Source organism: Paramormyrops kingsleyae, chromosome 9, assembly GCF_048594095.1.
Source record: "Paramormyrops kingsleyae isolate MSU_618 chromosome 9, PKINGS_0.4, whole genome shotgun sequence".
Lineage (NCBI taxonomy): Eukaryota > Metazoa > Chordata > Actinopteri > Osteoglossiformes > Mormyridae > Paramormyrops > Paramormyrops kingsleyae.
Genome location: NC_132805.1, coordinates 23,764,926 through 23,777,728, shown reverse-complemented (window position 1 = coordinate 23,777,728; position 12,803 = coordinate 23,764,926). Strand labels below are relative to the sequence as shown.

Here is a 12,803-nt window from a genome sequence, read left to right as displayed (position 1 = left end):
CCAGTGAAAAAAGAAATTCAACAAATTTATCTTGAGTGTGTTGACCATCCAGGCAATGTAACGCCAAAATACTGTGATCTGTAATCAGAGATAATCACTTGTTATTTCTAACCGTATCACAGCCTCTTATCTGTACACACAAATTAACTCATAATCCATAATTATTTTGTGGACTCAGTCATGTCTGCAGTCTGAGGGATACAGATATGAATATTACTTACCATTTCTCAATCAATTATCCTCCACTTTCCCTTCCTGGTCTCGTCTTTTGAGATACACTTTTTCTTTCCATCTGTACATTCGGCTTCCGTGCGCAGGAAGTTTGAAACACTATCTCACTTTCACATCTTTTTTTGCTCTTTTTCATTTCCTGTCTTTGTTCATTTTTTCTTGCATTCATTTAAAAAAATTGTTACAATTCAGTTTTCTGAAAAATTCTTTTGCTGCAGTTTTTATATTTATATCGGCTTATCTGAGCTTGATCTAATGATTTTTACAAAAAAAACCAAAACCCACTATCTGGGTTTTGGTTTATCATGATGAAGTCCCATATATAGCCATTTTAATACTGTTGAACTATTAGTGTGTGTGTGTGTGTGTGTGTGTGCCCTGTGATGGACTGGCATCCTATCCAAGGTGTTCCCCAGCCCTGTGTCTTGTACTGCCTGGGATGAGCTCCAGGCCTCTCCATGACCTTCCCCAGGATAAAGGGTTAGTGGATGAATTTTTCCATAAATCACGTGTGTCATTTGGTTAGTTAACTGTAGTTAATGAATGGGACTGAAGAATACGACTGGTCTCTTTTTAAGTATAGTGGGTTTTTGTAGCTATATTAGGATAAGAACCATAATTAGGAGTATTACAGAATAATTAATTCTATTTGGCAGACACTTTTATCTAAAAGGTGGGGTAAGAAATTGGACCTTGCTCTGAAGCCCTATAGTTACATCACTCTGCTGACCCTGGGATTTGAACTGGTATCACAACACAGCATCCTAACCTACTGAACCGCACACTGCCCATATTCCACTTGTTATTTTAATAATTAAGATTTATGTTAAGAATTTAATGTAATTCATGCACATACTGTATATTGTAATTGTATAAACTAGTGCAGCTCCCTGCATTTGTAATGTTTGTTTTATTCCACTGCCATTGTTTTCTTGCAAAAAAGAAAAATTAATTCAGAGTTGTTGCGTGCTGGCCAATAGGCCGATGGACAAACTCGAGGGCCTCACAAAACAGGATAGGATGCAAATGCTTTATTGTCCATTAAGCCTCCCAACCGAGTGCCAATGGGTCCCAAACAATTGAACGTAGTTAAAGAAAATAAAATTAAAAAAAATCTCACAAAAATAACCCAAAATAAGTAATGACTAACCAAAGTAACTTAACTGTCCCAAAGTTCCTTGCACTCAGTTACTGGGATTAAGCCCATCACCATGACTGAACCAGCACCTCTACACTGTCTTGAGTAAACAATAAAAATGTCAACCCATGTCCATATTTGGTTGCACAGAATGGGCAGGCCGCATTACAAGGGTAGAAAGCAACACAATCTTTTGCTGAGACTGTGTTTTTGTTTATTCAACCATGTTTTGTTTGGATAGAAAGCAAAAATTAAATGAAGTCTTGCATCAATTACTTACTCCTGTAAGGAGGAACTCAAGTTTTGAAATAGTACGTACACATACTGTAAGGTAGTTATAGTGGAATGAAGCTTCATGAACCATTTACTGTATTTTCTGGCACCACTAGATGGTGCTCTCTATTCAAAAAAGGGCTCAATGCATGCCTCATAGCTACCTAAGAGTACCATCTAGTCAGGGCACAAAACACAGAAAATGGCTTGTGAAACTTCATTTGGACATCACTACTGTAAGGGGTACTACTGCTTAGTTGCACTGTTTTTTCCTCAGATCACATAAATATTGCTTTTAAGCATCTTTGCCCCCATTCGGAAGAAATACAATAACTATGAATTCCTATGAGTCTAACATTGCTAACTCAATTACCTACGAGTCTGTAAAGATACCACCGCTATAATGGCCCTTTAAGCTATATAATAAAATTATGTATTGAATCTAAAACAAAAGTGAATTTCTATTTTGAATTTGCCTCTTCTTATTTCTAGTGTGCAGATGAACAATGCTGTTATCTGTACAACATGAGGTTACATTTTAGCGTGGATTTCAATATCAAGCATAATGTAAAAGCCTCTAAGTAGTCATGGGCAAAATGATGGTTCATGAACCATTTCCTGTATTTTCTAACCCCACTAGGTGGTGCTGTCTGTTAAATTAATGGCTCAAAACATGGCCCAAAGCAAGCCAACAAAAAATGGAACAAAAAATATCACAAATGGTTTATGAGGTGTTGTTTTGGCGATCACTACCTGAGTCTGGTTATCTGTAACTCACCTCACAATCATGCAAACCTATACGCAATGGATTATGGGCAAAAGGCACTGAAACTAGATGCAACAAGCATGATGTCTGCATATGACACACCAGCAGCAGCCCATAAACAGTCCACACACAAATAACACAATGTAACGTGGGCACTGCCGAAACTTCAGAAAAAAGTTTATTGCTTTTGAAGATATTATTTTCTTGTTTTCTTTTTTGTCTTTTCATCCCTTTATCCTTTTTACAGTTCAACAAAGAAATTGACTCATAATCTCACTGCATTCTTGATTTTTTTCACACAGGAAGAAGATTTTACAAGGAACTAGATTTATTTACAGTTGTGTTAGAAGACTATGCAATAAAGAATGAGTTTTGGAAGGCATATTAATTTTTTCTGGGCCTTCCTATGAAAATCAGTGCTCACAGACCTGTACAGTATCATTGCATCAGTATCTCTTATCTCTTACCTTATAATGTCTAAGTGCATATCTTACCCTACAGCATGTTAACAAAACAACTAAATAGTGAATACGCTGTATGTTGTGTATTAGCACTCTGCTCTGTTGTTCATATTCGTTTTATTGCACCGAAAAAATAGATCCCCTATAACAGTATTTCAATTTATATGCTTGTATTACTTAAATGTCACCCTGGATAAAAGCATTAGCAAAATTAATGACAACTTTAAAAGAAACAATATGAAGTAGCCAACATATTCACATTATATTTAACAACATATTCACATTACAGTTACACTGAGTGATCGCTAACTATGAAAATAAACAAAAGGAATACTCTAAATCAACAGATTCAATATACATTGCATTGTGACGGTATCTAATGGGAATAATTAGGGACAATTCAAAGAAACAGAACAAAATTCCCAGTTCAAACATTGTTCTTCTCATAAAACTTCATTGTAAAAGTCTGAAAGCTGTGGTTAATACCTTTAATCATTAAACACACTTACAGTTATCTATTTTCAGATATTTGTTTTTAAATGCTGAGTTAAATCACACAAATACAACTAGATCTGTTATTAATGCTTATAATAATTGAATTTACACAATAAAATATATACATGGAGTATAGATACAAATGTTTTGATCTTTCCTACTCTCTCTCTCTTTTCATGATGTTTTCATGAGGTGACGTTTGAAATTGGGTTGCTTTGTACAGTTTTACATTAATATAGATAATAAACATTTAATAAAAATGCATTGGTTTGCATTTGAGATTTACTACAATATCTTGAAGCAGGGGTGTACTTAGAGATGAATGGATAGGGGGTCTGAGTTTTTGTTGGGGGGCGATGGCAAACCTATATATAACATAAAGCCCTCCCCTTAAAATAGGCCTCTCAACGTAGTTACGGTTAAAAAAAAAAAGCTCTTGGTGTCAGGAAAGTTATCCTAATTTTTTTAAATGTAGTAACATGTACTGCCCACTAGATGGCAACACTACGCAATAATTGTCAGAAAGTAGACCCTTAATAACCGGGCAAAATTCAATATATAAGTCAGGGGTCTCCAACTCCGGTCCTGGAGAGCTACTATCCAGTAAGTTTTCTATCCTACCTGGCTTCTGATGAACCACACCTGCTCCTGGTATTTACCTGAGAACTAGTGTGGCTCATCAGAAGCCAGGTAGGATAGAAAACCTACTGGTTAGTAGCTCTTCAGGACCGGAGTTGGAGACCCCTGATATAAGTGCTGTTTAATGCAGTATTGTCACTTTTCTTTCAATGTGATGTCTCAGATATATATTTTAAAATGTAGTAGTCATGATCTCAATGTCCCCTGTGGTATCTACTAATGTTCCCTACCTTAGTAATATAGGGTAGTATGGTTGACAGTATAGAGGAGTACAGTGTTACGTTGTAGAGTACACTCATGGAAAAAGGGGTTCAACATGACCATGTCAGAACAAATATATATCATACACAATCAAAAACAAATTAAGTATCTGAGGTTTTGTGGAATGGTGTACTATCTGAGGAAACAAAAATAAGTAAAGGAATATGCCTGAATATAATCTCATTTAAATGGACACAAGTAAACGGGACACATAAACATTACAGGGTAACAGGTGACTGATGAAATGAGATTTTGTTGAGTTGAGTGTAAGTTATGACAGACAGAAAATCAAGAGGTCAAAATCCAAATGTGAGAAGATCAGAACAGGTGAAAAGGGGAAGAGAAACCGAAAGCAATGGTGCCAAGAGAGACTGGGAAGTATACAGGTAGAAATGCAAAGGTAGGAACCAAAAAAAGAATAAATAACATATGGATCCCAAAGAGAAGGGACCAGAAGAGAAAGGGAGAGAGAGTTGAAGGAATATGAACAAGAGACAAAAATTTATTAGCTATGAGTGAGTTTGAGTGCTTCTGTTTGCCTGTGTCTATCTACCAGAGAGAGAGACGGGGACAGGGACCTGGGGAGGGAAGGGGTGGAAGGTGCTGAGGGCGCTACGCTTTTTAGAGGACGTGGAGAGCCAGCTTTTGTGAGGGAGGAGAGAGGTGGTAAAGGTGTTGCTCTTTTGGCTTCCAGAATCTGCGATCGGCTACTCAGCCTGCCATCCTTGGACATGATAAATTCAGGCTCATTTTCATTATCAGAGCTGCAGTCGCTCAGATCTGTGATCTCCAGCTCTGAGTCAGACTCAGGGTCCTGTTTCACGGCCCCGCGCCTCTCTGATGGGCTCTGCCTTCCCCCGCCATTCCCCAAAGCAACGCCCCCTAATCCCAGTCCTAAACCCAGTCCGAGTCCCAACCCTAGGCTGCCATTAGCTCCTGCGTTGACCTCGCACCTTTCTCTCTCCCCTGCACCTCCGTTTCCCATCTCAGTCCGATTGAGAGCCAAGGTGCCGGAGTAGGGGGGCATGCAGAGCCTGGCTGGTAGGCCTCCCACGGTGCCACCGGCGCCCCCAGCTTGTGCCCCAACTCTCTCTGCTCCGTCTCCAGGTGGCAGAAGTGAGGAGAAAGGATTGGGCAGCTGGGACAGGCTGGTCGGCAAGGGGTTGGGGTAAAAGTGGGACTGATACAGGGAGCCAGGGGGCAGTTTGGGGCAGTTGTTGAGGGAGAAAGCCCCTGGGAGGTAGGGGTTGAAGCTCCATGGGTAGTCAAATGGTGGATTACGGGGGTAAGGGCCCAAGAGGGAGGGGGGCTTGGAATAACAGGGGGCACCTGCAGCAGACAAGGGGGCGGAGAGAAGCAGAGTTATAAACTCGAACAAGAGTATCACAGAACACACAGTGGACAGCACAGACACGTCATGTGATTCTCTGTTAATAAACTGCTACCTGTCAGCTTGCAGGAGGTATGCAGTGACAGGCTCATTGCACAAAGTACACATGACAGCAAATTTGAACTTGAACTATGACACAACAGGGATATCATAAACAAACAGACATCAGCTATTCTGCACATATATAAACAAACATACATCAGCTATTCTGCACATATATAAACAAACAGACATCAGCTATTCGGCACATATATTTAGATATTTAAACTGCTATTGTGCTGAAATAGGATTATTAATGGCAAAAATGAAAAGCACATTATTAAGTTTCCATGCAGGTGGAACAAAAGAATCACATTTCAGCCCCAAAAATTGTCAAACAGGGCACACTTCATTCTGCCTGCTTTTTTAAGCACCTCCCTGGTTTTGTTATTTGATATGGAGGGCTAATTTGGCACGGTAGGATCTCACTGCGTTAGGCTGGGAGTAGCTGGCAGACACATGAATATTGAATCAGTCAGACAGACCTCACTTGCTTATAAAAACACAGTAATGGGCGCCCACAGGCCACAAACTGAAGCCTGCACCCTCAATTAGGCCCTTCCTGCCTGGGAAGGGATTAGGACAGGGGGGACACATGGGAGGGGAGATGCATAAGGAGAGAAAGGAGGGAGAGACACCTCAGGAAAAACAAAGTAGTGGGGGTGAAACAAGCAAATAAATAAATTTTAAAAGAGTACGCAAAAGCAGCTATGCAGAGATGCACACACTGAGCGACCTAGTGTCCAGAAAGGTAACCGGCGTTCCAACAGACAAGTGCAACTGTAGGCAGGCAGATGTGCTCCCACGCCAAAACCCTGCATCCAATTAATCTCACGCTCTCTGGGTGATTTTTAATGCCCCTCCCTTTCTCCCCCTCCCACACCTCCATCTGTCTTTCCAAATAGTTTAATTCGATGTAGGGCAGCAGGATCTCCATATACTTCACTCCATAGTCTCCTGTCCTCTTTGTGGATTCAAAGCGTTAATATGCCCGTGAGGAGATGACATCTTTCAGCACCGTGCAAAGCTCACCATCACGCCATCTCACCTGAGCTGAGGAACGGGAAGGCATCAAGTCTTAGCTTGTCCCCATCGGGCCCCGGCGGGCCTGCACTCCTCTCGAACAGGGAGCCCCCTCTCCCAGAATCTGGCAACCGTGGAAACAGGGACTGCAGTGCCTGCAATAGAGAAGGAAGGAAGCAGGAAAGGAATGAGTGAGTGAGTGAGAGAGAAAGAGAGAGAGAGAGAGAGAGTACCAGAGAGATTAACTCAATTGATCCACTGGGACATTACAGTATATGCAAAGGCAATTCAGTGGAAAAGGACAAAATTGACTCTTCTGTGGCTTAATAATCTATGATTACTATTTGAGTCACATGATAGCAAATAGGAAAAAAGCACCGCTAATATATTATGCATATCTTAAATGTTTTTGACACGATTTATCAGATCTTGATACTTTTACCTCTTGATGACATAGAGAAGTCCTTTTGTTGTGGGAAAAATATTGTTTGTGAATATTTGTACTTCAAAAGATTTGACTTTGAATTTGATCTGAACCACTGAACATTGATACTATAACAAGAAGACTGCCAGGATCAGTATTTAAAAGGAATCCATCAGTTCCACAACTGATCTCTTTCAGTACATTGCTACTAGAACCAATATGCAGTTATTTAAATGATTGTTATAATGAAGGTTTTTTTAACGGAAGGCCAGTTTGCAAGTGGAAATGGGAACACTTACACACACAGAGAAACAAAAGGTGGACTCCGCTGACCCTGTCCCATAACATGGCGTGTGGGGGGGGAGGGGTTACCAAAGCAATGAAGAGATGAAAGACGGGACAGCCCCCAGGAAACAACACTGATACGGTACAATACAGACAACCGGGCAAACAGATGGGTGGATCGGGAAATGCAAGGAAACGACCACAGTATTGAAACCCAGTCTTCCTTGAGATGTAGTAGAGGAAGAGAGGAATCGGCTAGGTCAGAAAAGGAGAAGAATACACAGAAGGTCCTCTTTTTAAGGGGTGGCGCGGGAGCCACGGCCGAGAGGGGCTAAATAAAGGAAACGGCAAAGTCGCAAGTTGTCCCCGGGGGGCCGAGGGCTCTGAGCAGAAGCGATCAATAATTTCTGTCACTGTGGAGTTCAAAGTTTGAAGTCAGAGACTGTACTTCCAAGCCACAAGATCTCGATTGCTTAACGAAAACTTGAATTAATTACCCCACCGACTGATCTGATATACGCCTTCATTTCTTTCATTTTTTTTTCAATCGATGACAGCGAAGGATACATGATGTGAGATGGGAATGAAAGGGGATAATGTCTGCTTTTGTTTTAAGGACATCTAACACCCCCCGTCCCCCGTCCTTCACTTTGTTTTGAGTACCAGCGCCGATCTCTAAAGGAGTCGGATTGTGTTATTAAGTGTTATTCCCTTATTGAGCGTTCGCTTTAAAGAAAATTAAATTTTATTGTATAATGGAAAAGTTCACAAAGACTCATGGTTTTAAAAGACTATTATGAAAGGCATTATTTATACTGACATACAAATGTTTGTTCTTTTTTTTAAAACAAGTGTAACAGGAGCGTCTTTTTTGCTCTTGTAGACGTTTAATGATTTGCAGAGTATACTGACAGTGTTTCAAAAACTATATAGGCAATTGTAATTGTATTGCTGGTTGGTGTAATTGATAAACAATTAAGCAGTCGAACAAAGTCTGGCACAAAAACATCCTTCCTTCCCTCCCTCCATCTGTCTAACTAGGCTATCCTCCGGTACCTCTGGAGAGACCGGGCTGCAGTCTGGCGCTGCCGAACCTCCGTTGAAGTGGTTTTGGGCCAGCAGGAAGGGGGAGCTGGCCATGTCCAGTAGAGGATAGTTCACCAGAACCACCTTGCTAAAGTTGAACTTGTAGGTAAAGCGCTTGCCTTTGGTTTTGTGCAGAATGCGCTTGTTGTAGTAGTACCTGGTTCAAAGGAGACAGAGGAAAGAGGGGGGAGAAGAGAAAAGGATCAGAAGGGTAGAGAAGAGTGAGTAAAGCAAAGGGGGTTAATACAGGGGACGGGTTAAGGGAAGCTCACTGCTGCGCTGGCTCCTGCAGCGGGTTACCGTAGGACCTAACATTGGGGCAAGGCAAATGAAGTTTGCATAGAATGGAAACGCTATTTGATATTAAAGACACACACACGCACACGCGCACGCACACATATATATGTATGTAGCAGCTGTTTATACAAGTACTTGGCATCATGTTTATATACAGAAAAAATTTATTTCAGCATAAATTACAGTAAAGGATACAAATATGAATTTGTATTTAAATGTTTAACTGTATAATAAGACTTATGTGTGCCTGTCATCGCTATGCAGGGCATACAGTGACTATGTCAAGTCATTTTAATAATTTGTATGCATTTACTTCGCAGGGCGATTGCGTGCTAGCAGTAATTGAGCAATTAAGCAGGGCTAATCAACGAGGCTAATTAAGGGCCTAGCCAATTCATAACAATTAGACCCCACCGACAGCACCTATTACTGAGAGGGCAGAATGATGGGAGGGGAGGAGAGGGGAGGGGGGAAACATAGGACAGGAAAAGAAAGGATGGAATAGAGAGGGGGAAACAGGCGTGAGGGTGTGTCTATGTGAGCGAATTAGCCGTATGTGACATTTGTCTTGTAGTGGAACTGGAGGGACATTAAGGGGCCCAGAGACATTAATCTGGAGCTGGCCGGAGCCCCACACCTGTACGCTCCTGTGTGTAATTAATACTCCAGGTAGAGTCACAGATCCCAGCATAGGCGAAGACTGAAAAGCCAGCATTTGGTTTTTATCAGGATGGTCAAAGACAACAAGGGAGAAGTCACCGGATCATCACAAGGAATGGCGTGGGAGAGGAGATATACACTTTGGTAATATCCTTTATTTGATATCACCAAACCCTGTATTCACAGCAGCTCCTGAGGAATTACAATGACAATTGGACAAAAATGACAATGACAACATGGTTCCGGTCTTCATTCGCCCCCAGTGGGTTACCAGGTGGTCTCAGAACCCCATGATTAGTGGGCAGAGGGTTGTATGGTGGCTGGGCAAACCAGAAGGTTATAGATGCAGCGCAGGAAACGTGTGCAACGTTCTTTTCAGGCATTTTAGTATTTTACCTGGATTCTCCCAAAAATTCTCCTTGTGTGTGCTGCTGTTCTACTATGGTTGTTCCTGTATTGTTCCCTGCCTTAGTTTTTGTGTTGTAGCTACTTTGTTTTTGACCCATCATGGTACTTTTGTATCTTGTTTTTTTGAGTTCAGTAGAGTCCCAACGTCGTAAGCCACAATGTGGATTATCCATCCTTTGTCATGTCTGTCCGGAACATTATCAGAAACAAAACATTTTATCATATGAATCAGTCATTTTTTGGGTTCTGTTTAGTTATGACACTGTACCATAAACAGTGTTAGTTTTATTTTAAATGATGAAATCTTTATTATTCTAGAATTGTTTTAAAGTCTTGCTTACATCGCATCCTTTTGTGATATGACTTTTGCATGTGTGTCCATTGCGATGTCACAATATTTATCATCCCCCCCCAATGTCAAACTCCTCCTGACACTGCTGCTCCCTGCACAGACACATGGAAGAAAAACATGGAGGAAGAGCATGGAGGAGGAGCAGAGAAATGGGGTTGGGTGAGACTGACACATGGTCATTAAGAGGAAGTATGAGTGATGAGGGCTCCTGAGAGCTCGCCTGCGGCCATGGCACCACCCTCTCGGGCCCTACCTCAGTGCGCGGCTCAGCTTGTCGTAGTTCATGTGAGGTTTGCATTTGCGGATGCCCCAGAGTCTGGCCACCTCATCAGGGTCCTTGATGACGAACTCGCCATAGTCGCCCTGCCAGGCGATCACCCCCTGGTACTCTTCCTTTTGCAGCAGCTCCAGGATGAAGTGCCACAGCTGGATCTGCCGTGAGCCTGGGCTCGACTCTGGCTTGTAGGCCCAGTCTGGGAAGGCGATGCCTGCGATGCAGGGAGTGGAAGGTGGGGATGGATGCTGAAGCCCGTCTAACAAGCTCTAACAGATGGGGAATTGCTTTAACCAACAACCTCGTTTTTTTAGCTTAGAAAAAAACAGAATTAAACATACAGAATATAGAAGATAGTAGGTAAGGGAAATCTTATAGGAGAGCAGTACAGGGATTATTATTAGATATTATAATGGAACTAGGTCAGAAACAATGTACCACATGATTTTTGCCAACACAGAGACCATCGGCAAGAACGTATGCAAGTCTGTGTTTTTTCCAAAATCTTCTAAGTTAATATACAATTGCAAATGGATTTGTAATTATATCTGTACCTGGTTAGTAATGTTTTTGGTAAAGTCATTTAAAAAATGTCAGTCTGCAGTGGTCAGCCTGAAGTGTTGTGTGCTGTAGGTAAGTATCACTCAGTGACAGTCACCTGGTGTCCACAGGGCAGGGACCGGGGGCGTGAGCAAAAGGTCACTGACACAGCTACAGTCCATAGCTCAGCCGCACCTGAGAGACAAGAGAAGTGGAGGGCAGGAGTTCAGGGAAAGAGCATTTAAAGGTAAAAACAGAGTAGGGGTATATGGGAATCAGCATTTAATGGTACAAACAGAGCAGGGGGTTTAGGGTATGAGCATTTAAAGGTACAAACAGAGCAGGGGATTACGGTACAATCATTTAAAGGTACAAGCAGAGCAGGGTTTTATGGGAACCAGCATTTAAAGGTACAAACAGAGCAGTGGGTTTAGGGTACCACCATTTAAAGGTACAAACAGAGCAGGGGATCATTGTACCAACATTTAAAGGTAAAAACAGAGCAGGGCTTTTGGATATGAGCATTTAAAGGTACAAACAGAGCAGGGGATTATGATACAAGCATTTAAAGGTACAAACAGAGCAGGGGATTTAGGGTACCAGCATTTAAAGGTACAAACAGAGCAGGAGATTAGTGTACCAGCATTTAAAGGTACAAACAGAGCAGGGGATTATGATGCAAGCATTTAAAGGTACAAACAGAGCAGGGGATTATTGTACCTGCATTTAAAGGTACAAACAGAGCAGGGGGGTTAGGTACCAGCATTTAAAGGTACAAACAGAGCATGGGTTTAGGGTACCGTACCAGCATTTTAACTAATAATATTGTTTTCAAAATCCTATCATAAGTTTCACCCCAACTTCACCTGATTGATTGATGAATTGAAAGCACTATTTTCATATTTCATGCAACTAAAATTCAGGCATACCCCATACTTGTATACCTGAAAATATGTTTGATGATTTAGCACAGAACAAATAATTCTGGAAAAAATACCAACAAAAGTACCATTATATTCCAGTCATCAGGAGGAATGTCTTAATTTAAGTGAGATAATTCTCATTGTGTTTTCTTACAAAAGTTCTAGTTTAATATATTTTAAGTCAATGTTGGACAAATAAAACTGACATGAAAATGTTTGTAGATTTTCACCAGACGCTACATAGATATATGGGAAAAAATGTCATAAAAAATCTTGTTAAATAGAATTTATTCAGTTAGTAAATCACTGTACAATATATACACAAAAACTAATTAAAATTAAAATGTGGATAGATTGGTTAACATGACTCAATAAACTCATCTGTTACAGTATTTTAATATAAATGCTGTAAGAAAATGACAGTGGTCTGGCAACTTCAAGTTTGCAAAAAGTCTGTCAGATGGAGGTGAAAAGCCACAAATGCCCTGCTGTTTTATGCTGCCCTCTCTCTCTCTCTTTCGCTCTCTCTCTCTCTCTCTCTCTCTCTCTTTCCCACTCTCTCCTCCTCTTCTCTGTCTCTGTACTTAATTATGCTCTGTGAATTTTGGATTTTCCCTCCAGCATTGAAATGGAACGTGAATTATTAAGGTGTGTTTGTATAAATTATTATTGCTAACTCCAGGCATTTCTCTGCCTCTCTCAGTCTTTGGACTTCTCTCCCTGCTCCTTCACCCCCCTCCCTCTTTCTCCATCTCTCTCCTCCACCCTATGTGTGGACTGGTTCTCTTCGCCCCTGCATTTACGTGTTTCCGTGTTTACACCCCCTCCTGGCTGCTCC

The 12,803-nt window shown here is 41.2% G+C and overlaps 2 protein-coding genes across 13 annotated transcripts in view; both read right to left on the bottom strand.

Moving 5' to 3' along the window:
* The window catches only part of arhgef1 (Rho guanine nucleotide exchange factor (GEF) 1), a 28,726-nt gene extending 28,395 nt beyond the window's left edge, over positions 1–331 (bottom strand). For all 12 annotated transcript variants that reach the window (XM_023833273.2, XM_072716581.1, XM_072716579.1 and 9 more), the window contains exon 1: positions 222–331. In XM_023833273.2, the coding sequence (XP_023689041.2) occupies positions 222–224 (3 nt within the window). In that variant the 5' untranslated portion in view covers positions 225–331. The remainder of the gene's footprint in view (positions 1–221) is intronic.
* Positions 332–4,733: 4,402 nt separating this feature from the next.
* erfl1 (Ets2 repressor factor like 1) lies at positions 4,734–11,225 on the bottom strand. The gene is made up of 5 exons (XM_023833320.1): positions 11,161–11,225; positions 10,482–10,716; positions 8,482–8,668; positions 6,742–6,871; positions 4,734–5,593 (listed from the first exon to the last, which is right to left on the bottom strand). The coding sequence occupies exons 1-5, from the start codon at positions 11,222–11,224 to the stop codon at positions 4,770–4,772; spliced, it is 1,440 nt and encodes a 479-aa protein (XP_023689088.1). The 5' UTR covers position 11,225; the 3' UTR covers positions 4,734–4,769.
* Positions 11,226–12,803: the final 1,578 nt, after the last annotated feature.